General features: G+C 40.9%; 1 protein-coding gene across 1 annotated transcript in view; it reads left to right on the top strand.

The window, feature by feature from the left end:
* The first annotated feature begins 17,647 nt into the window (after positions 1-17,647).
* The window catches only part of KL (klotho), a 61,582-nt gene continuing 56,925 nt past the window's right edge, over positions 17,648-22,304 (top strand). Inside the window, exon 1 of the mRNA XM_069758990.1 lies at positions 17,648-18,584. Coding sequence (XP_069615091.1) covers positions 17,883-18,584 — 702 coding nt within the window. The 5' untranslated portion in view covers positions 17,648-17,882. The remainder of the gene's footprint in view (positions 18,585-22,304) is intronic.

The raw sequence follows: 22,304 nt of genomic DNA, 5'->3' as shown, positions 1-22,304 counted from the left end.
TAGGATTGAAGTCCGATTAGACCACTTGCTGACACAACACCGCAACAGGGTGTGTTAGGCAACTCTTATAATTAGAGCACCGAAGTGCGAACTGTGCCGTGCTGGCAGGCACCACTAAGCACCCAGACGTGGGTCAGGAAGCGCACTACTGGCGCGTGGCGCCGCACTGGCGGTCACAGCAATAGACGCTGATACGTGTGTGACACGTTGAGTGATTTGTCGGGCGCTAGATAGCAGCCATACTCCATACGCGAACAGTCATACAATAGGGTAGGGGTATTTAATGAACGACTTGCACTCACAACAAACACACGTATTCAATTGTACACTAGCGCATGGCCGTGCGGTCATGCGCAGTTTATATAATTGCAGGACAGGAAGTGGCCACAGAAACTTTGCCCTTCCAGGGCCTGCCAAGAGGACCAATGGAATGCGCTGCAGAGCCAGAGCACATGACCCTCGATCTCCAACGGGAGATCTTGCTCTGGGCATGCTCAGTGTGCGCAAACAAGGACTTAGTCCCAGGGAAGTCCGCTCGCCGCTGACCAGCACTGACTTTAATGGCAGGAGCTGAAGAAGCAGCAGTAACTCTCTGTACAGAGTGAGAGCGAGCAAGACACTGGGAGCGACGTCCCTGCTGAGCAGACTCCACTGCGGCTGGAGGAGAATGGGAGACCGCAGCGGAGACGGATCGAGATTCCCCCTGTGCAGCAGAGGAAACTCGACTCCTAACACACAGGGTACCAGGGCACCATTATCGAATAACATTTGTATTTGCCTTTTGAGGCCCCGCTCCTGATCATATTTCAAAGGGTACTGATGGACTTTGGGGAAAGGGGCACCAGGTTTGAGAAACACTGTTACTGGTTCTACAGGCATTATTGGGGGTGGATCTGGGCCTATCAGGGCCATCATAACCGTGGGAAGGGCATGTAAGATATACATCTCATTATATTCATCTGCATAGGGGTTATATAACGTAAATACCATCTGACCATCATCTTGGAATTATATTCTGGAGCGGAACTGTGATAATAAATCTGCCCCCAGTAAATTTACCGGACATATGGGAGAGATTACGAACTGAGCAGTAACTTCAGGGAAAGGTCCCACAGGGATAGGTTTTGTGAGAGTATATTTATTGGGTCTGCCATCTACTCTAATTAAAACAAGCTCTTGATCTGAGAATTAACATGGCGAGGGAGATTCCCAGACATAGGGTTAAAAAGGGATATTGGAGTATGGGACTGGATTTGTGTAACGTGGGAGGGCAGGAGCTAAAGTCTGTTACTTGGGCCACTGATAAGGAACTAGCTGTGTCCTTGAAGCTGCGGCTCCTTGAAGCTGCGGTGGGGGCTAGAGAGCGAGCAAAAATTGCTGCAGCTGCTGATTTAACCTCTAATTTCCCTGCTGATGCAGAATGGGTTAAGTTCTTCGGAAAACTTTCTACCACTTTTTTCAATGCATCGTCCGGAATGGAAATCTCAATATCGGGTCTCACTGACATTATTGCTTCTTTCAATTCAGATTTAAGGCCGGACATTAAAGCTGCCACAAAAGGTGTGAATGGGCTTTATTATACAGTGAAAACCCCAGATCTTTAAATACTACCATAAGACGCCCATAGAACTTCTTGGCAGTCCAAGATATATTGGTGCCTTGGGGTTAATGGGCATAGGGCTTACAGTCGGGAGAAGAGGCTTAATTTCCTGGGGAGGGACCATATTATCTAGCAGGGAGCCCCCCTGTCCCAAATTTTTAATTGTTTGCTTTCCCAACACATTAATCTCAGTCACTTTCTCAGTTCCTTCTTGCACCACAAACATCCAGTTTTTTGTCATAGTAATAGACAACTTTCCTTTTTCAACGTAACAAAAACAAATCAGAATTCACTTCCTCTGTCAAACCTTAATTTGCTATATATCAACCACTCAACTTGAAGCAGATGAATCTTTTACCAATCTTTCAATTACACTGATAACCAAACAATCTCTTACAAGTTTCCTTCTAAAACTAGGTGCCATTTTTTTACTTTAAACTTACAATATTTCTTTCTAATTCAATACAATATTGTTGTTTTAAACAAAACACAGATCTCCCAGCGCGTTCTACACCAAGGACATAAAATTCAGAGAGGAGGCAGCTACGTGCCCCCTCCATACCAGAGACACAGAACAGATAAGAACATCACAGCATTCCTCAACACAGAAAGAAGAGAGCAACAGCGCAGATGTTTGACCTCTCCCATCGGGTATCTTAGAAATCTCACACAGAAACGGAATACAGCAGTTCTCAGACTTAATTAATTTCTACAAAACCTCATCACACAATTCACATGCCAGAACACCTTAGAAAAACCAATGATTGAGAATATTTTCCTCATCTTTGGGCTAACAATATCAGATTCATCACACAAATTCAAAGTCTTCTCTTACTTCCATGGAAACATGATTCACCTTTAGAGCTAAATATCCTTACTTTGTCATGCATAGTACTAGAGCGGCCGTATATAGTCTATTCCACTGGGTCTACCTGTCCCCCACTGGGACAACCCAAAAACGCGGTACTCAGTGAAAGGAGGAGGGCGTCTCAGACTTCCCTCCGGACACCTCTGGATATATATACTGTATACTGCTATATATTCCTGAGTTACGTATCCTACCCAATCTTCAATCACCTCACCATGCCTGATTCCAACAATGATCAGGAATTCAGGATATTTTGACTATAAAGAGAATTACATCACTGGTCAATCCGGGGTGTCCGTGCCTTATGAGGTACGGTTTGAGCACTGGGCTCCCAACGGAACTACACCTCTATATGATTCCACCCAAAAATCACCCCACCATCCGGGACAAACCTCAGATCCTCTTTGCAGCACAAACACAGGAAAACCACACGAAACGGTCAGTCTGGACAGTATAACTGCCAACTTACCGTGGTTGTTGTGGGGGATGATCAGTCCCAATTTTCCAGTGCCTGTGTCCGGTCCGAGGGTCCTTTGTCTTGTTGTCCTCCGGGGGGCAGAGGCGTTCCTGTTTGGGGCCCCACATTGGGCGCCAAGCTGTTGAGGGAGGATCTAAAGTGATCCTTCACGGTTGACTCAGTGATTTCCAAATTAATCTACAGGGCGTTGCCAGCAACTGAAAATGACCAGACGGAGACTCATGTTTCTGTATGGGGGATCGAGCAGATCTCTGGGCCCCCGTTTATTGTGTTGCAGTTTTATCATATTAGCAAATTCTACTTCAACCAATCAGCATAAGAACACGCTCACAGTTCTTAACCTATAAGAATGCAGGAAAAACTTAACCCATGAGGATACAGGAAAAATGGAAACTACAGATATGGTCGTGTCTTTTTGGCATAAAAAACATATTAACAGATGCCTCAGTCTTGTATAGTGACACACCCCCGAGTCTCTTATCTGGCTCAGCTCGAATTGGAACACTCAAGGTCTTTATACCAATTATGAACCATAGCCTAGTTGAATAACAAAATGTTATCTTCGTGAGAAACAGGACAGAGTTACTTCATGGCAGCTGTAACCTTCTACCTAATTAAATAACAGAATTTATCTTTGACCAACAAGAAAATGGAGTCAAAGCACAAAATGGAGAATCTAGCACAAAATGGAGAATCTTTCATAATTTGTTCCTTCACAACCTCTTGTCACATCAGGTACATGTCAGGCAGGTCATACAGATGCTCAGCGACAATAAATTATTTGTCAAACCAGATAAATCCAAAAAGAGAGTGACTGAACATATGGTCAAGAAAGCAAAGAAAAGGACAATAGATTTAAGGCTAAATACTTTTATTGGTGAGGGTAATGAGAAGTAGCACTACATTCAAGAGCGGTACCCGCACAGTCTAATGGTCAAACTGAACGTGTAAACCATAATCTTGAAACTTATCTTAGGTGTTTTGTGGCTAAGAATCAGGAAGATTGGTTTACTTGGTTTACTTACCTCTAGCTGAATTTCGAGGTGCATAACCGTTGTCATGAGTCTACCGGCAAGTCCTTGTTCTTCGGGACATATGGATTTCATCTTCAGTTATTCTCTTTCAATAGGAATCATTCTTCATGAGTACCCAAAGAGGAATAGTTTTCTTCATCTATTACATCAATGTGGCAAGGTTTTCTTTATAATTTGAAAAAGATGTGGCTGATCAGAGACGTTTGGTGGGTCCAGATCTGTGTGTTGGTGATTTGGTGTGGCTGTCTTTGAGGAACATTAAGCTGAAGGTTCCTTCTTGGAAATTTGGACCCAGGTTCATTGGTCCCTATAAGACTGTAGCTGTCATCAATCCACTAGCATTTGCCTTGCTTAACAACTCACTTTTAGAATTCATAATGTGTTTCACCAATCTCTACTCAAAAAATACATTGCTTCCGCTGAACCATCCCCACCACCACTTCCCTGGTTATTGTTGATGGAAATTTGAAATTTCAGTTAGCTAAGATTATTGATTCTTGCTTGGTTCAGTGATCTCTTTAGTACCTGTTACACTGGAAGGGTTACAGTCCATGCGCCACACCCTGATAAATTAGCCCTGAGGTTCCGGAGGTCCTTCTTAGAAGAGAGGGTACTGTCACAGGGATACCGCGACAAAGATGTGTATTGTATCAAAAATTACCGCACACTTGAAGCTGGTATGATGCAAATATATAACAAGTTTATTGTGTTCACAAAACAGGTTGCCACAAAAAGGAAACAAAAAGTGCAGATAGAAACCCAACGTTTCGACCCTCCCGGGCCTTATTCATGGGGTTACTTGATGCACGCTAGGATACATATGTAGGTGGCAGGCATAGGGTAGGAGGGCAAGTCCCTTGGTATATAAGCTGTCGCTTAACCTGGAACAGGCTGGGAATATGCTGTTTTGTAATGCAAAGCGATAGTGGCACACAGAGGCTGTGACATCCGTAGTGGGCCTGTGTATAGCTGGATGACCCATGCGGGCAGCACTCCTGAGGCTTGTAGTGACGTGAATGGAGGGTGCTGGATGAGCAGCGCTCCTGCGCCCTGCTGCTGCGGCATGTCGCCACTTAGAGAAAAATAATAGCTGGTTCAACTGAAGGACCATAAAAAGGTGTCTCATTACCAATGTGCCACTCAAGAAACAACTCATGATGGGTAAAACCATTGAGCTGTCTCAAGTCCTTCGCAACCTTATTGTTGCGAAGCATACTGATGGCATTGGTTACAGAAAATTTTTTAAACTACTGAAGGTTCTAGTCAGCATTTTTGGGGCCTTAATCTGGATGTGGAAAGAACATAATGTCACCAATTTAGCCTAATACCGACAAGCAAACAAGTTTTGCAACACCACATATTCCAAAGTATTATACTAGTAATGAACCCGCCCCTCCCACACACACAGAAAAAAACATTTTTTTTTCATGAAAAGTATATATTTAAAAAATAATACTAATGGAAATTAGGTACAGACATTATCATAAAATAGAATTAAGTTAAAATACTAAGAATTTAAGGAAATATAGCAAAAGCTGTGTTTGTCTCACTATCCCCAATAAAAAGAAATAATAAGATGTATTCAATAAATTACTTATACCCCAAAATGATGCCACATTAGGCTACAACCAATGAACAAGACACACTTTTTCTGGTCAAAAAAAGCAAGCAAACAAGAGTACAGATTTTTTTTTTCCTAAACCCGACAACCCTGAATTTCTCACGATTAAACATTATACAATGAGTACTAAAAACGAGCCGTAAAATATGCATACTATTAATATTTAGCAAAATGGCCATACTTACTCTTTATTTTGGCTGTCCTTACATTCAAGGTATTTTATATTTGGTCTTTAACGCTGAACTCACCTCCTATAAATAACGTCAAATGACCATTGACTATTCAGAATGGTCCAAAAATAGTCACTTATCTTCTGAGAAAATCTAACGAGAGGGTAATTTAACTTCTTTATGTTTTAATCAAGAAGGTAAAACTTCTTACACGTGTGGACATCATTTTCCTTTACTACTCGCCATACTGGCAAAGATTGGAATGTGTACTCGCAATAGATTAAAGATGTTAGATTTGTGACTAGCAATTTCCAGTTACTTCATATTATTAGGAAAAAATACCAACATCACAAATAATTAAACCAGCTTGGTATTTTTCCACAAGGGCTTAACCATTACAGGAGTGATCATGAGTTCTTGTTTTTTTCTGATGTTATTTTGATTTAAAAAAAAAATCCAAAGAAATCTCCCCCATGCAGACCTTCTCTATCCTAACTTTTTAAGTTATATGCACACTGAGTCTTTTTGCTGTGTTTTTGAAGCAAAAAGAGTTTTTGAAGAGGATTTGGAGTGTTTTCACTCAGTTTCTGCTCCAAAAACTCAAATGACTCCATGTGCACATACCCTTACTCGTATCAATAGCATGAGGAAGCATCACTAGTCCTGTACATCTGCAGTACTATGGAATAAGTTACATTGAATTTATGGACGAGTGTCACATGTCATTTTCATCTATTACTGTTATCAATGAATGGCACCAATTCCTGACAACCGTAGAAATCATATTTGTTGGACAATGGCCTATACTTTTTTGGGGGATAACATCAAGAGAAAATGGGGTGTATGATTATGTGATTCCAGGGTTGTGCAGTTTTGCTTGAAATTACTCTCTGTGTTGCGAAGGACAACATCGGCAAGGAGTTTGTACTGTATGTTCTCCCAGTGTTTGCATGGGTTTCCATCTAAACTCCAAAGACATACGGATAGGAAATTTAGATTGTGAGCATCAGTGGGGATAGAGATGGTAATATCCATAAAGTGCTGTGAAATTAATGGTACTATATAAGTGAGTAAAATAAAATAAATAATTCAGTTTTCATTTGCAGGAAATTGTCAGTGAAAATAAATTAGTTTTACTAATTACTGAATAATTGCTGCATAGAATTTGGTCAAGGCACATATCTAATATAATTTTTTGTGTAATAAACATAAACAATAAATGTATTCTGTCTCAGTTGCAAGTGTTACAGTTGCATAAAAGGGGAAGTACAGTAAGACCTGGACCCCATAATACTACTAAACTGAATTTCGCCTCTCCATTGTAGAGGTGTTGGCAAGCAAAGTATTTGGCACTAATTGACTTCACCTTTGTTAAGTCCAGGTGGGTGTTATTAGACAGTTTTCACTGGGACTATGCATTAGCAAGCAGCAACAGAGCAGTACAAGAATGCACCTCCACAATAGATTAGGTTTCTCAACAAGTGAGATACAGCTCTGATCTCCTGGTCTAACCTCCTGCGTCATGAAAGTCGGTGCCAATCCGACCCATGACGCCTATGTGGCGTCATGGAAAGATCGCGTCCCTGCAGATCGGGTGAAAGGGTTAACTCCAATTTCACCCGATCTGCAGGGACAGGGGGAGTGGTACTTTATCTCAGGGGGGAATGGCTTCACCCCCCCGTGGCTACGATCGCTCTGATTGGCTGTTGAAAGTGAAACTGCCAATCAGAGCGATTTGTAATATTTCACCTAAAAAACTGGTGAAATATTACAATCCAGCCATGGCCGATGCTGCAATATCATCGGCCATGGCTGGAAACACTGATGTGCCCCCCCCCCACCGCCACCGATCTCCTCCCCGGTCCTCCGTTCTGTGGTCCGCTCCCCTCCGTCGCCCTGTTTGCTCCCCCGTCCTCCTGTCCGCTCCACCCGTGCTCCTATGCCACCCCCTGTGCTCCGACACCCCCCTGTGCCCTGATCTCCCCCCCTCATACTTACCGAGGCTCCCGGTGTCCGTCCGTCTTCTTCATGGGCGCCGCCATCTTCCAAAATGGCAGGCGCATGCGCAGTGCGCCCGTCGAATCTGCCGGACGGCAGATTCGTTACAGGTATATTTTGTTCACTGTGATATAACCTATCACAGTGATCAAAATAAAAAAAATAGTACATATCCCCCCCCCCTTTATCACCCCCATAGGTAGGGCCAATAATAAATAAAATATTTTTTTTTTCTTTTTCCACTAGGGTTAGGGTTAGAACTAGGGTTAGGGCTAGGGTTAGGGTTAGGGTTAGAACTAGGGTTAGGGTTAGGGTTAGGTTTAGGGTATTTGCACACGGTGCGGATTTGGCTGTGGATCCGCAGCGGATTGGCCGGGGATCCGCAGCGGATTGGCCGCTGCGAATTCGTAGCAGTTATCCATCAGGTTTACAGTACCATGTAAACCTATGGAAAACCAAATCCGCTGTGCCCATGGTGCGGAAAATACCGTGCGGAAACGCTGCGTTGTATTTTCCGCAGCATGTCAATTTTGTGCGGATTCCGCAGCGTTTTACACCTGTTCCTCAATAGGAATCCGCAGGTGAAATCCGCACAAAAAACACTGGAAATCCGCTGTAAATCCGCAGGTAAAACGCAGTGCCTTTTACCTGCAGATTTTTCAAAACTCGTGTGGAAACATCTCACACGAATCCGCAACGTGGGCACATAGCCTTAGGGTTAGGGTTGGAATTAGATTTAGGGTTGGAATTAGGGCTAGGGTTGGAAATAGGGTTAAGATTAGGCTAGTGATTAGGGTTATGGATAGGATTAGGGGTGTGTTGGGGTTAAAGTTGTGGTTAGGGTTGGGATTAGGGTTAGGGTTGGGATTAGGTTGGGATTAGGGTTAGGGTTGGGATTAGGGTTACGGGTGTGTTGGGGTTAGGGTTGTGGTTAGGGGTGTGTTGGGGTTAGGGTTGTGATTAGGGTTATGGCTACAGTTGGGATAAGGGTTAGGGGTGTGTTGGGGCTAGTGTTGAAGTTAGAATTGAGGGCTTTCCACTGTTTAGGCACATCAGGGGTCTCCAAACGCAACATGGCGCCACCATTGATTCCAGCCAATCTTGCGTTCAAAAAGTCAAATGGTGCTCCCTCTCTTCCGAGCCCCGATGTGCGCCCAAACAGTGGTTTACCCCCACATATGGGGTACCAGCGTACTTAGGACAAACTGGGCAACAACTATTGGGGTCCAATTTCTCCTGTTACCCTTGCAAAAATAAAAAATTGCTTGCTAAAACATAATTTTTGAGGAAAGAAAAATAATTTTTACGGCTATGCGTTATAAACTTCTGTGAAGCACTTGGGGGTTGAAAGTGCTCACCACATATCTAGATAAGTTCCTTGGGGGGGTCTAGTTTCCAAAATGGGGTCACTTGTGGGGGGTTTCTACTGTTTAGGCACATCAGGGGCTCTGCAAATGCAACGTGACGCCCGCAGACCATTCCATCAAAGTCTGCATTTTAAAAGTCCTTACGTCACGTCCGAGCACCGACGTGTGCCCAAACAGTGGTTTACCCCCACATATGGGGTATCAGTGTACACAGGACAAACTGGGCAACAAATATTGTGGTCTAATTTCTTTTGTTACCCTTGTGAAAACAAAAAAATTGCTTGCTAAAACATAATTTTTGAGGAAAGAAAAATTATTTTTTTTATTTTCACGGCTCCGCGTTATAATCTTCTATGAAGCACTTGGGGGTTGAAAGTGCTCACCACACATCTAGATAAGTTCCTTGGGGGGTCTAGTTTCCAAAATGGGGTCACTTGTGGGGGGTTTCTACTGTTTAGGCACATCAGGGGCTCTGCAAATGCAACGTGACGCCCGCAGTCCATTCCATCAAAGTCTGCATTTCAAAAGTCACTACTTCACTTCCGAGCCCCGACGTGTGCCCAAACAGTGGTTTACCCCCACATATGGGGTATCAGTGTACTCAGGACAAACTGGGCAACAACTATTGGGGTCTAATTTCTTTTGTTACCCTTGTGAAAATAAAAAATTGCGTGCTAAAACATAATTTTTGAGGAAAGAAAAATTATTTTTACGGCTATGCGTTATAAACTTCTGTGAAGCACTTTGGGGTTGAAAGTGCTCACCACACATCTAGATAAGTTCCTTGGGGGGGTCTAGTTTCCAAAATGGGGTCACTTGTGGGGGGTTTCTACTGTTTAGGCACATCAGGGGCCTCTGCAAATGCAACATGACGCCCGCAGACCATTCCATCAAAGTCTGCATTTCAAAACGTCACTACTTCCCTTCCGAGCCCTGACGTGCGCCCAAACAGTGGTTTACCCCACATATGGGGTATCAGCGTACTCATGACAAACTCGGCAACAAATATTGGGGTCCAATTTCTCCTGTTACCCTTGTGTAAATAAAAAATTGCTTGCTAAAACATCTTTTTTGAGGAAAGAAAAATGATTTTTTATTTTCACGGCTCTGCGTTGTAAACTTCTGTGAAGCACTTGGGGGTTCAAAGTGCTCACCACAAATCTAGATAAGTTCCTTGGGGGGTCTAGTTTCCAAAATGTGGTCACTTGTAGGAGGTTTCTACTGTTTAGACACATCAGGGGCCCTGCAAACGCAACATGACGCCCGCAGACCATTCCATCAAAGTCTGCATTTCAAAAGTCACTACTTCCCTTCTGAGCCCCGACGTGTGCCCAAACAGTGGTTCCCCTTCACATATGGGACATCAGTATACTCAGGACAAACTGGACAACAACTTTTGGGGTCCAATTTCTCCTGTTACGCTTGTGAAAATAAAAAATTCCAGGCTAAAAAATAATTTTTGAGGAAAGAAAAATGATTTTTTATTTTCACGGCTCTGCGTTATAAACTTCTATGAAGCACTTGGGGGTTTAAAGTGGTCACCGCACATCTAGATTAGTTCCAAGGGAGGTCTAGTTTCCAAAATGGGGTCACATGTGGGGGAGCTCCAATGTTTAGGCACACAGGGCCTCTCCAAACGCGACATGGTGTCCGCTAACGATTGGAGCTAATTTTTCATTCAAAAAGTCAAATGGCACTCCTTCCCTTCCGAGCCCTGCCGTGTGCCCAAACAGTGGTTTACCCCCACATGTGAGGTATCAGTGTACTCTGGAGAAATTGCCCAATAAATTTTAGGATCTATTTTATCCTGTTGCCCATGTGAAAATGAAAAAATTGAGGCTAAAATAAATTTTTTGTGAAAAAATAGTATTTTTTCATTTTTACGGATCAATTTGTGAAGCACCTGGGGGTTCAAAGTGCTCACTGTGCACCTACATAAGCTCCTTGGGGGGTCTAGTTTCCAAAATGGGGTCACTTGTGGGGAAGCTCCAATGTTTAGGCACACAGGGGCTCTCCAAACGCGACATGGTGTCCACTAAAGATTGGAGCCAATTTTTCATTGAAAAAGTCAAATGGCGCTCCTTCCCTTCAGAGCCCTGTTGTGCGCCCAGACAGTGGTTCCCCCCCACATATAAGGTATCAGCGTACTCAGGACAAATTGTACAATAACTTTTGGGGTCCAGTTTCTCCTTTTACCCTTGGGAAAATAAAAATATTGTTGCTAAAACATCATTTTTGTAACTAAAAAGTTAAATGTTAATTTTTTCCTTCCATGTTGCTTCTGTAGCTGTGAAGTACCTGAAGGGTTAATAAACTTCTTGAATGTGGTTTTGAGCACCTTGAGGGGTGCAGTTTTTAGAATGGTGTCACTTTTGGGTATTTTCAGCCATACAGACCCCTCAAACGGACTTCAAATGTGAGGTGGTCCCTAAAAAAAATGGTTTTGTAAATTTCGTTGTAAAAATTAGAAATCGCTGGTCAAATTTTAACCCTTATAACTTCCTAGCAAAAAAAAAATTTGTTTCCAAAATTGCGCTGATGTAAAGTAGACATGTGGGAAATGGTATTTATTAACTATTTTGTGTCACAAAACTCTCTGGTTTAACAGAATAAAAATTCAAAATTTGAAAATTGCGAAATTTTCAAAATTTTAGCCCAATTTCCATTTTTTTCACAAATAAACGCAAAAATGATTGACCTAAATTTACCACTAACATGAAGCCCAATATGTCATGAAAAAACATTCTCAGAACCGTTAGGATCCGTTGAAGCGTTCCGGAGTTATTACCTCATAAAGGGACACTGGTCAGAATTGCAAAAAACGGCCAGGTCATTAAGGTCAAAATAGGGTGGGTCATGAAGGGGTTAAATAGTGCTGGGAACAAAAGCGTGACAAATCCATCAGAACTCAAGCTCCTGATGGCTCTTTCTGCTCTATTTTCAGTGTTAGAAATAGCAGGAGGAAGGGTGAAAGGGTTTTTCTTCGATTTCCAGAGAAAGAATCTCAGAGAGCAGAGAAAACAGGCTGCATATAAGAAGGAAAGCACATGGAGAGCAAATAAATACAGTATTGGAGCTGTGCTGATAAATGAAAGCTAATGAAGACAGCAGCACCCTGGATACACACAGACTTCACATTCAGCCTATATTTCTGGGAGAGACACTCCCACAAGAGAAAAATCAGAAATGTGGATCAAACTGCAAACTACATATCATGGGTTCTGAAAATTAATAAAAATTGCAGACTGAAGCTTAGTGCAATTTTATTCACTAGACACTAACACATGTAAAATAGTTTTCTCCATGCCAAAGGTGTCCATAATCTTTTATATTGTTCTTTTATGTTTCATACCATTTTTATAATGTGTCATTCATATACTATATTGTTTATTTTCTTGCAACGTGATTCATGCTGTTACTATGGAACTTGATCTCACCTGAATAATTCTGCTCTTGTTTTTGTACTTTTTTTCTGAGTGATTGCTCAACCAAGAAACATTCATAAACAGGTAATTGAATAGTAGAGCTAGTACAAACCGTATGCGCATATCCTAAATTGGCAGCTGACTGATGTATGACTTCTTGAGAAGGTCAGTACTGCAGGAATATCTTCTGTATATTGATAGAGCAGCTGGTGTTGAATCTCAAGTGGCTCTGCAGAAGATGAGCAATGACAAAGGATAATGGTTTTGTGGTGGGTGGTCAGTACTTTTATTCTAAGGGGATCTGTGTCACCAGATTTCACGACACAATCTGTATACATTATTAAATTGAACGCTCAGACCTAATGAGGCTTGTGTACTTACTTTGAAAATCCATCACAAAAAGGAAAACTTTTAAAAAGTTTTCCCTCTTGATAATAAGATCTCTTCCAGTGCTCATTAAAAACATTCTTAGAATTGAAACAGTAAGGGAAGATGGCCACTCGGTCAAAACGCCACCCATCTATGGTGGCCAATGGCAAAAACATTTTGAAACAAATTGTTCACCACTGGCCATTATGGGTGGGTAGAGTTTCGTCTGTGCGGATAGACGCAACGTGTGGCTTCGCCCTTACAATCAGACATCTATGCAGTGCACCATTATAAAGGTTTTTTTTTAAACATTTTCATGGCATATGAACTAGATGAAGTGTGATTGGCGGGGTTTGGGCAATTTCTGACCCTTATTAATTAGTAAATGATGGTGTCTTGTCCATATATAAGCATGTAAAGTTATTTACTATCAAAGTTAACAGGGTTAAACAGATTAAAACTACCGATGAGCGAATGTGCTCTGATAACATCTTACCCGAGCATGCTTGGGTGTTATCCAAGCATCTGAGCATGATCATATATTATGTTAGAGTCTCTGTGTGCGCATGATTTGCGGCTGTTATACAGCCTTAACACATGTGAGGATTGCCTACTGAGGCTGTCTAATAGCAGCAAATCATGCAGCTGCAGAGACTCGCCCATGTTCGCCCATCACTAATTAAGACCCTGTTACCTGCCCTGTTATAAAGGTGCTTACGGATTCTGAGACCAACCCCTTTCCCATACGGTGGACCACTGAAGGCAGAGGCTACATAATCTAGTCAATTGTAGGAATGGTTATGTAACAATATCTCAGACTTCTGAGGTCTACGTGGTAGTCTCTCGTTGGGAGGACACAATGCTCCTTAGGAAAAAGGTATGTCAATATCCTCTTCCAAAAGGTCTTACTAGTGCCATTTATAAGTTAATGTTGTTCCTATAATGAGTTTTCTTCTCACAGAGCATTACATGACCTTTCAACCTCCTTATGCCAGTTTGGCTATACTCTAAGGTAAACTTTACCCCATAGTTCTCCATGAAATTTCCCTCTCCCAGCCAACCAGTCTCTGTCAGGACTCAAACCCAGCAGTTCTTGTGCACCACGCGGCAGCTCTTCCCTCTGAGCTATTCAGTATAGTATAGTACCTGTGTTGTTCCTGATTGTCTCCACCCTGAGCTCCTGATTGGCTCAACCCTGTGACCTCCTGGTTGAACACCCTACTTAGACCTGGCATTGCACTTTCTTAATTGCAAGATTATTGAGTTCCCAACCTTTAGTCAAGCTTCTTTCCAACTACTACTTATCCTCAAGATTATACTGCTGCTACCTTGTACCAACATCTTACTATTTCGGACTATGCAAAATGCTGATGCTTTATATATACTGCTGCTCCTGTGTACCGACTTCTGGGAAGGAAAGGTATCCAGAAACAAATCCATCGGTGAATAATTATTTAAAAACAAAAATCTTTAATGTGTAACATGGTTAAAATTATGGTATAAAACCATTAGTTTAGAAAAAAGGCAAGTAATCCAGGAAACTCATGGCCTTATGCATTACAAAGCAACTGGTTCTTAATCATATATTCACTATAGAACCATGGCCATGAGTTTCTCGGGTTACTTGCCTTTTTTCTAAATTAATGGTTTTATACCATAATTTTAACCATGTTATACATTAAAGATTTTTGCTTTTAAATAATTATTCACTGATGGATCTGTTGCTGGATACCTTTGTTTCTTTGATACTGCTTGTTTGGTGCTAACACAAACCCCTTTCCTTGCACGACCATTGGATTCTACTGCGGTGAGCTGGATGATTTTTTCTACAAAGTTTTTTTTATACCGACTTCTGGCTATTTCTGACTACGCAACCTGCTTATCCTCCCAACTATACTGCTGCTCCTGTGTACCGACTTCTGGCTATTCCTGCCTGCACTACCTGCTGGTGCTGCCCCTAGTGGTTGCAATATACAGTTGAAACCAGAAGTTTACATGCACTATATAAAGACACATCTGCATGTTTTTCTCAATATCTGACATGAAATCAGAATAAGCCTTTCCCATTTTAGGTCAATTAGGATTACCATAATTATTAATATTTGCCAAATGCCAGAATAATGAGAGAGAGAGAGAATGTTTTAAGGCATTTTTATTACTCACTGCAAAGTCAAAAGTTTACATACACTAAGATTACTATGCCTTTAAACAATTCTGGACTGCCCATATGATTATGTCATGTGTTTGGAAGCTTCTGACAGATTTTTTGGCAACATCTGAGTTCACTAGAGACACACCTGTGGTTGTATTTTAATGCACACCTGAAACACACTGCTTCTTTGTGTAGCATCATGGGAAAGTCTCAAGTAATCAGCCAATATATTAGGAAGAGAATTGTGGACATGCAAAAGTCTGGCTCATCCTTGGGTACAATTTAAAGATACCTGAATGTGTCTCATTCATCTGTACAAACAATTATATGCATGTACAAACAAAATGGGAATGTCCAGCCATCATACCACTAAGGAAGGAGACGCGTTCTGTGTCCTAGAGATGAAAGTGTTTTTTTCAGACATGTGCATATCATCCCAAGGACAAAAGCAAAAGACCTTGTGAAGATGATGGCAGAAGTTGGTAAGATTGTGCCAATATCCACAGTGAAATGAGTACTGTATCAACATGAGCTGAAAGGCCACTCTGCCAGGAAGAAGACATTACTCCAAAAGAAACATAAAAAAGCCAGATTAATGTTTGCAAATGCACACAGGAACAAAGACCTTAATTTTTAGAGACATGTCCTGTGGTCTGATGAAACTAAAATTTAACTTTTTGAGCATAATGACCATCATTACGTTTGGAGGAAAAAGGGAGAAGTTTGGAAGCCTAAGAACACCATCCCAACTGTGAAACATGGGGGTGGCAACATCATGTTGTGGGGATGTTTTACTGCAGGAGGTACTGGTACACTTCACAAAATAGTTGGCATCATGAGAAAAGAAGATCATGTGGCAACACTGAAGCAACATCTCAAGACATCAGCCAGGAAGTTAAAGCTGGGGGAAATGGGTCGTCCAAATGGACAATGACCCAAAGCATACTGCCAAAATGGTAACAATGCGGCTTAAGAATACCAAAGTCAAAGTTTTGGAGTGGCCATCACAAGCCCTGATCTCAATCCAGTTGAAAATTTATGGGCAAAGCTGAAATGGCAGGTGCGAGAAAGGTGAACTACAAACCTGGATCAGTTACACCAGTTTTGTCAGGAGGAATGGGCCCAAATTCCAACCAACTATTTTGAGATGTTTCGTGGAAGGATAAGCGCATAAGGATTATCAGAGCTAATAAAAGATTAAATTGTAAGGGTTGAGACCCCTGATAATTTGGAGGACTTTATTCAACTATGCATCCAAATTGATCAGAGACTCACTGAACGAAGAAAGGAAAGGCTGTGAGTGTTTGGAAACACCCCTAACTACTCATTTACTCAATCAGCATTAAAAAACTAATAGGAAATGGAAAGTTTTCCTGAACCTATGCAAATTGATGTAATCCGATCACCTCTATCTGCAGTAGAGAAGGAGAGGACACGTACAGAAAATGTATGCCTCTACTGTGGGGGCTATGGACATTTTGCCATTAACTGTCCTACGACACATACCATATTTTCTGGCGTATAAGATGACTTTTTAACCCCTGAAAATCGTCTCAGGGTCTGGAGGAGATGAGACTTTCCTTCAGGCCCTGGGATCCATATTCATGTAAAAAAAAAGAATAAAAATAAAAAATCATCTACGGCCCTTCGCGCAATACATCCTTGGGAATGGAGGCCGCCGCTTGCACCGCTGAGAGCCGGGGGCCGTCGGACGGTAAGTATGCCCATATTTTTTATTTTTTATTCTTTTTTTACATGAATATGGATCCCGGGGCCTGAAGGAGAGTCTCTTCTCCAGACCCTGGGAACTATCTGGACCGCACACGCCGTATAAGACGACACCCGGTGTATAAGATGACCTCCGTCTTATACGGCGAGTATATCCCAAACGCCATATTTTATATGGAAAAGTTGGGGGTCGTCTTATACACCCAGTCATCTTATACACCAGAAAATATGGTAGTAACGTTTTAATACTAGATGCTACTACCATCCCGATTTGGGTACACCTTGATGCTGGTAGGATGGGTTTTATGCTTTTTAAAAAAATCAAAAGCAGTGTTTATAAAGTACCCTGTGTTTTATGTGCACTTTTGCTTTTCCTTATTTACTTACAGCAGGTTATATTTTCATTTTGTCTCTGTCTTAGATCAAATATATGTCCTATTGGTTATTTATGGTTAAATACTGACTTTGGCCTGTAGGGTCGTATTAATGTAATGAACCCATATTGATAGAGAATCATATTTGAAACACAATGAATAGTACCATTGACATAATACATTTCCATCCATGAAAATATGGTTGTACTTCATTGGAGACCATTGTGGTATATAAATATATTGCATTATAAAACCTTGTACCTGTCTGACCCATAATCTATCCCCTTGCAGTTATTACTGTGTGATTTCTCCATCCATGGCTGAGTTCGGTGCCCTTGGTGAACTCTGCTCATCTCACTGTGCCCCCTATTGTGCCTGTTTATGACTGCAGCCATACCTTGTGCACCTTATCTCTGTGCCCCTGCATCCCTGGGTGTAATTAGTGTGTTACAGTGTGGTGTGCAGGAGGAGGAGGAGGGAGAGAGCTACTTGTCAGTGTGTATGTAGCTCTGAACATTGCTGTTTCTCACAGCAGAGGAGGAAGCTCTGGAGTTGATGATCTCCTGGAGCTAATTATTAATGGATTCTCCCTCCCTACCATAGTAGGTAGTTCACGGCTTATGGTGGGCAGGTGATATATAGAGCTGCCGGTTGGAGGGTACTATCATCCTCACATTCCTTTAAGAAGAAGTCTCATCATGAGGATACTGCTGGTGGCGTGGCTTACACTTGGCTTCTGGCTACCTGGCTGGGCAGAGAATATATGGCACAGGTTTTCAAGGCTGCCTTTCCCTAAAGATAACCTGTTCCTATATGATACCTTCCCTCAGAACTTCATGTGGGCAGTGGGTACAGCTGCTTACCAGGTGGAGGGCGGCTGGCAGCAGGATGGCAGGGCACCCTCCATCTGGGACACACATTGCCACAAGGATGGACGTACCACAGGAGACGTGGCCAGTGACAGCTACAACAACCTCTACAGGGACACATCAGCTCTCCAGATTTTGGGGGTCTCACATTACAGGTTCTCCATTTCTTGGTCAAGGTTGTTCCCTAATGGGACAGATGCAGGTGCCAGCCAGGCAGGGTATTCATATTACAAGGCACTCATCAACAGGTTAAAGGAGATGGGCATAAAACCTGTGGTTACTCTCTACCACTGGGACCTACCTCAGAGGCTGCAAGATATTTACGGTGGATGGGTCAACGAGTCCATGGTGGGAGTTTTTGAAGCTTATGCTAAAGCTTGTTTTAATCTGTTTGGAAAAGATGTGAAGTATTGGATTACCATTGACAATCCTTATGTGGTAGCGTGGCATGGATATTCTACTGGCAGTTTACCCCCTAGCATTAAAGGAGAGAAGTTGCTTGGGTACAGAGCTGGACACAATCTAATAAAGGTAAGTAGCAAAACTAAACCTGGGGGAACTAGATATCTGCGATAAGTATGATTCTGTATCAATTGTGACTTCTATCTACAGTATCTATCTATCCCATATCTATCTATCTATCCCATATCTATCTATCTATCTATCTATCTATCTATCTATCTATCTATTATCTATCTATCTATCTATTGTCTATCTATCCCATATCTATCTATCTATCTATCTATCTATCTATCTATCTATCTATCTATCTATCTATCTATCTATCTATCCCATATCTATCTATCTATCGATCTATCTATCTATCTATCTATTGTCTATCTATCCCATATCTATCTATCTATCTATCTATCTATCTATCTATCTATCTATCTATCTATCTATTTATCTATCTATCTATCTATCTATCTATCCCATATCTATCTATCTATCCATCCATCCCATATCTATCTATCTATCTATCTATCTATCTATCTGTCTATCATCTATCTATTATCTATTTATCAATCTATCCAGCTATCTATCTATCTATCTATCTATCTATCTATCTATCTATCTATCTATCTATCTATCTATCTATCTATCCCATATCTATCAATATCATATCATATCTATTATCTATCAATCTATTTATTATCTATCAATCTATTTATCTCATTTCTATCTATCTATCTATCTATCTATCTATCTATCTATCTATCTATCTATCTATCTATCTATCTATCTATCTATCGATCCTATATCTATCTATCTATCTATCTATCTACTTTTGTACCCTAAAATTCTCTAAGTATATTTCTATATTTAATCTGCCATTATTATTGCTTTTTTTTTTCATTAACGGAGCCCATAACTATGGTAGTCCTCTAATTCTTAAAGCTGCTTGTCATAAATTTGAGGGTTAATAGAACAAGAGATTTAATGCTGATGTTCTGTGTGTGTTTTGTGTATGATTTTTTTTTTATAACTGAATATTTATTACATTTTCCAATATAAAGTTACAAGTAGAAATACAAAACATAAGGTAGTAACATTCAGTGCTTATCACAATATTCATGGAAATTACCATCAACAATGTGTGGAGCCAACACTAACATCTTGTCTTCGAACGTAGACAAACATTGACAAGACATTGAAACAAGAGGGAAAGGAGAAAATATACTCAGCTTATTGCAGACTTTGAGAACTGCCCCTTATGACCATATCTATTATTGATCTCTCTGAACCCAATATATCCCAAAGCTCATCATCATTGATGAGAATTCCAGATAATCTATAATGAAGAAATAATGCAGGGATTAATAGTGTAATAGTGTAGTGTGACTACCTCTTGAAGCTCATCAAGAGAATGCCAAGAGTGTGCAAAGCAGTCATCAATCAAAAGGTGGTTACTTTGAAGAATCTAGAATTTAAGACATAATTTCAGTTGTTTCACACTTTTTTGTTAAGTTTATAATTCCACATGTGTTAATTCATAGTTTTGATGCCTTCAGTGTGAATGTACAATTTTCATAGTCATGAAAATACAGAACAATCTTTAAATGAGAAGGTGTGTCCAAACTTTTGGTCTGTACTGTAAATACCGCAGATTATGGCAAAGTTTTCTGAAAGGGGACAACCACCTTAGCTTTGCATTTATGAAGCATATAAACTGTGCTAAGGTAAACATATCCTTTAAAGAATCAAGTCAGTTATGACTCATGATATCCATAAGAAGAAGATTTGTTTCCTGAATCTCCCGCCTCTTAGGCTTCTAAGTGAGATGTTCATGATTTCTGTGATTGTTTTCTTCAACTTGTTGTTATAAGTTTTCTTTCATTCGTCCGTTAAAGGGACTCTGTCAGCACAGGGTTCAAACCAAGTACGGGCTCTCGGTGCTTCATGGCGGGGCCAATCATTTATATACACCTTCCTACCTGCTTGGATTCCATCTATCTCCACCCTTCTCTGGCCCTATGAAGCCGCAGCTGTCAATCAAAGTGGAGAGGGTGGAGACAATAGAGAAAAAACAAGCAGGTGGAAAGGTGAAGCACCGAGCGGCGAAACTTAGTTTGAACAATCATTCTGTGCTGACACAGTCCCTTTAAACTCTTCTCACTGTTATTGTCTCCCTTTACGCATAAATGTGTGGAGTCAGTAGGACGCGTAATAAAGGATACGTTCTCTGTCTGATGTCCCTAATGGATCGTAGACAATGAATTCTGACAGCATTGATTTCTTCAATAAACATATGGGGATAAATTATAAAGAGTGATGTGCTCGACCCAAACCTCATGGCATTATAAAAGACAACAATCCAGTATTTCAGAATAGAAATCAAAATGTATTTGAAATGAATTGATAACCACACATGTGGACGTATATACCCAGCGTGTATATGTCTGACAGAAGCCAGGAACAGATGCCATACAATAGCATTCGTTGGTCATAGGCATGAGAAAATGCAGTCTACTGTGCTCGCAGTCTACTGTGCTCTTTTATGCAGCTAAATAAGTAGCAAGCAGACGCATACCTGCCTGATGTTATATCTTTGATAATATAAAATTGCAATTTTTATAGCGTTCAATAGAATATCTCACCACTTCCTTTTAGAAGGTAGTCCAACTCTTGAAACCCTCATGATCCTCATAATAAGAGGAACCCAACACTAGATGTATAGAAATGTGTTGCAGTGGGCTGCACTGCCAAAAAGGAATATCTGCTTCCTTCTTTCTTGGGATCATTGGAGGTCTCACAGGTCAGACCCCCACTAATCATGTTATTGCATATCATGGTAATAAAAGTTAATTCCCAAGAAGAGTAATCTGGCCCTCAACTCAAAAATTGGTTAAAATAAAAAAAAAATTCTATTCAATCCATATTGCATTGAAAACAACTACACGGTTGAAAACAGGACATTCTGAAGAAAATAAAAGGCTGACTTAGCCCACGCGTGTGCCTGAATGGTTCTTAATCATGGCATAGCTTATTAATGTGAACTTGCAACATTATAAAATGGAAACACCCCTTTAGAAGGAATGAAGTTGTAAAGCGGAGAAGAATCTGGACTTTGCGATTTAAACTTATTCAAGCGTTTTAGCAGTGGACAAAGTTCTGAATGTTTTGGATGAATATTTGTTTGGGAAAGGGTTTTGTAAAAAAAAGAAAATACCTGCACTTTAAAGCATTTTTAATTGCGTTACTAGTATGTATTTATCATGTTATTTTTTATTTTCTGGCATTTGGTACTTGTGTTTTTCAAAAATGTTTTTTTAAATTACCGTACATAAAGAAGCTTACGAGGACAACTTCCATAACTAGTGCACTTTATTAATAATACAACTAACTAGCAAAAAGCAACAAAATAAAGGCAAAAAAAAGTAACATTTTATTTACAGACATTTTCATATTCTAGAAAAGACGTTTAACATATTTCCAAAAGAGTTTAGCAAAAAAAAGTTCAGCACATAAAGCTATTTTGTAAAACCAATGCTTTTAAAAGAAATAACACAAGTTGTAAGCAAGAAATACATTGTCATTGATCATCCAAGAATTAGGCTGTGTGCCCACGTTGCGTTTTTTATGCTTTTCCGCCGTGTTTTTTGCCGCAGCGGAAACGCTTAAAAAACGCTTAAAAACGCATTCCCATGCAATCCTATGGGATTCCGCAGTTCGCACAAAGCATCCCTGGGAGTGGAACATACCGGGAGCGCCGCTGAGGAGATCGGGGGCCGTCGGAAGGTGAGAATAACC

The sequence above is a fragment of the Ranitomeya imitator genome, chromosome 3, assembly GCF_032444005.1.
Source record: "Ranitomeya imitator isolate aRanImi1 chromosome 3, aRanImi1.pri, whole genome shotgun sequence".
Classification (NCBI taxonomy): domain Eukaryota; kingdom Metazoa; phylum Chordata; class Amphibia; order Anura; family Dendrobatidae; genus Ranitomeya; species Ranitomeya imitator.
The sequence above is the reverse complement of the archived record's forward strand: the minus strand, read 5'-3'. Positions and strand labels throughout refer to the sequence as shown.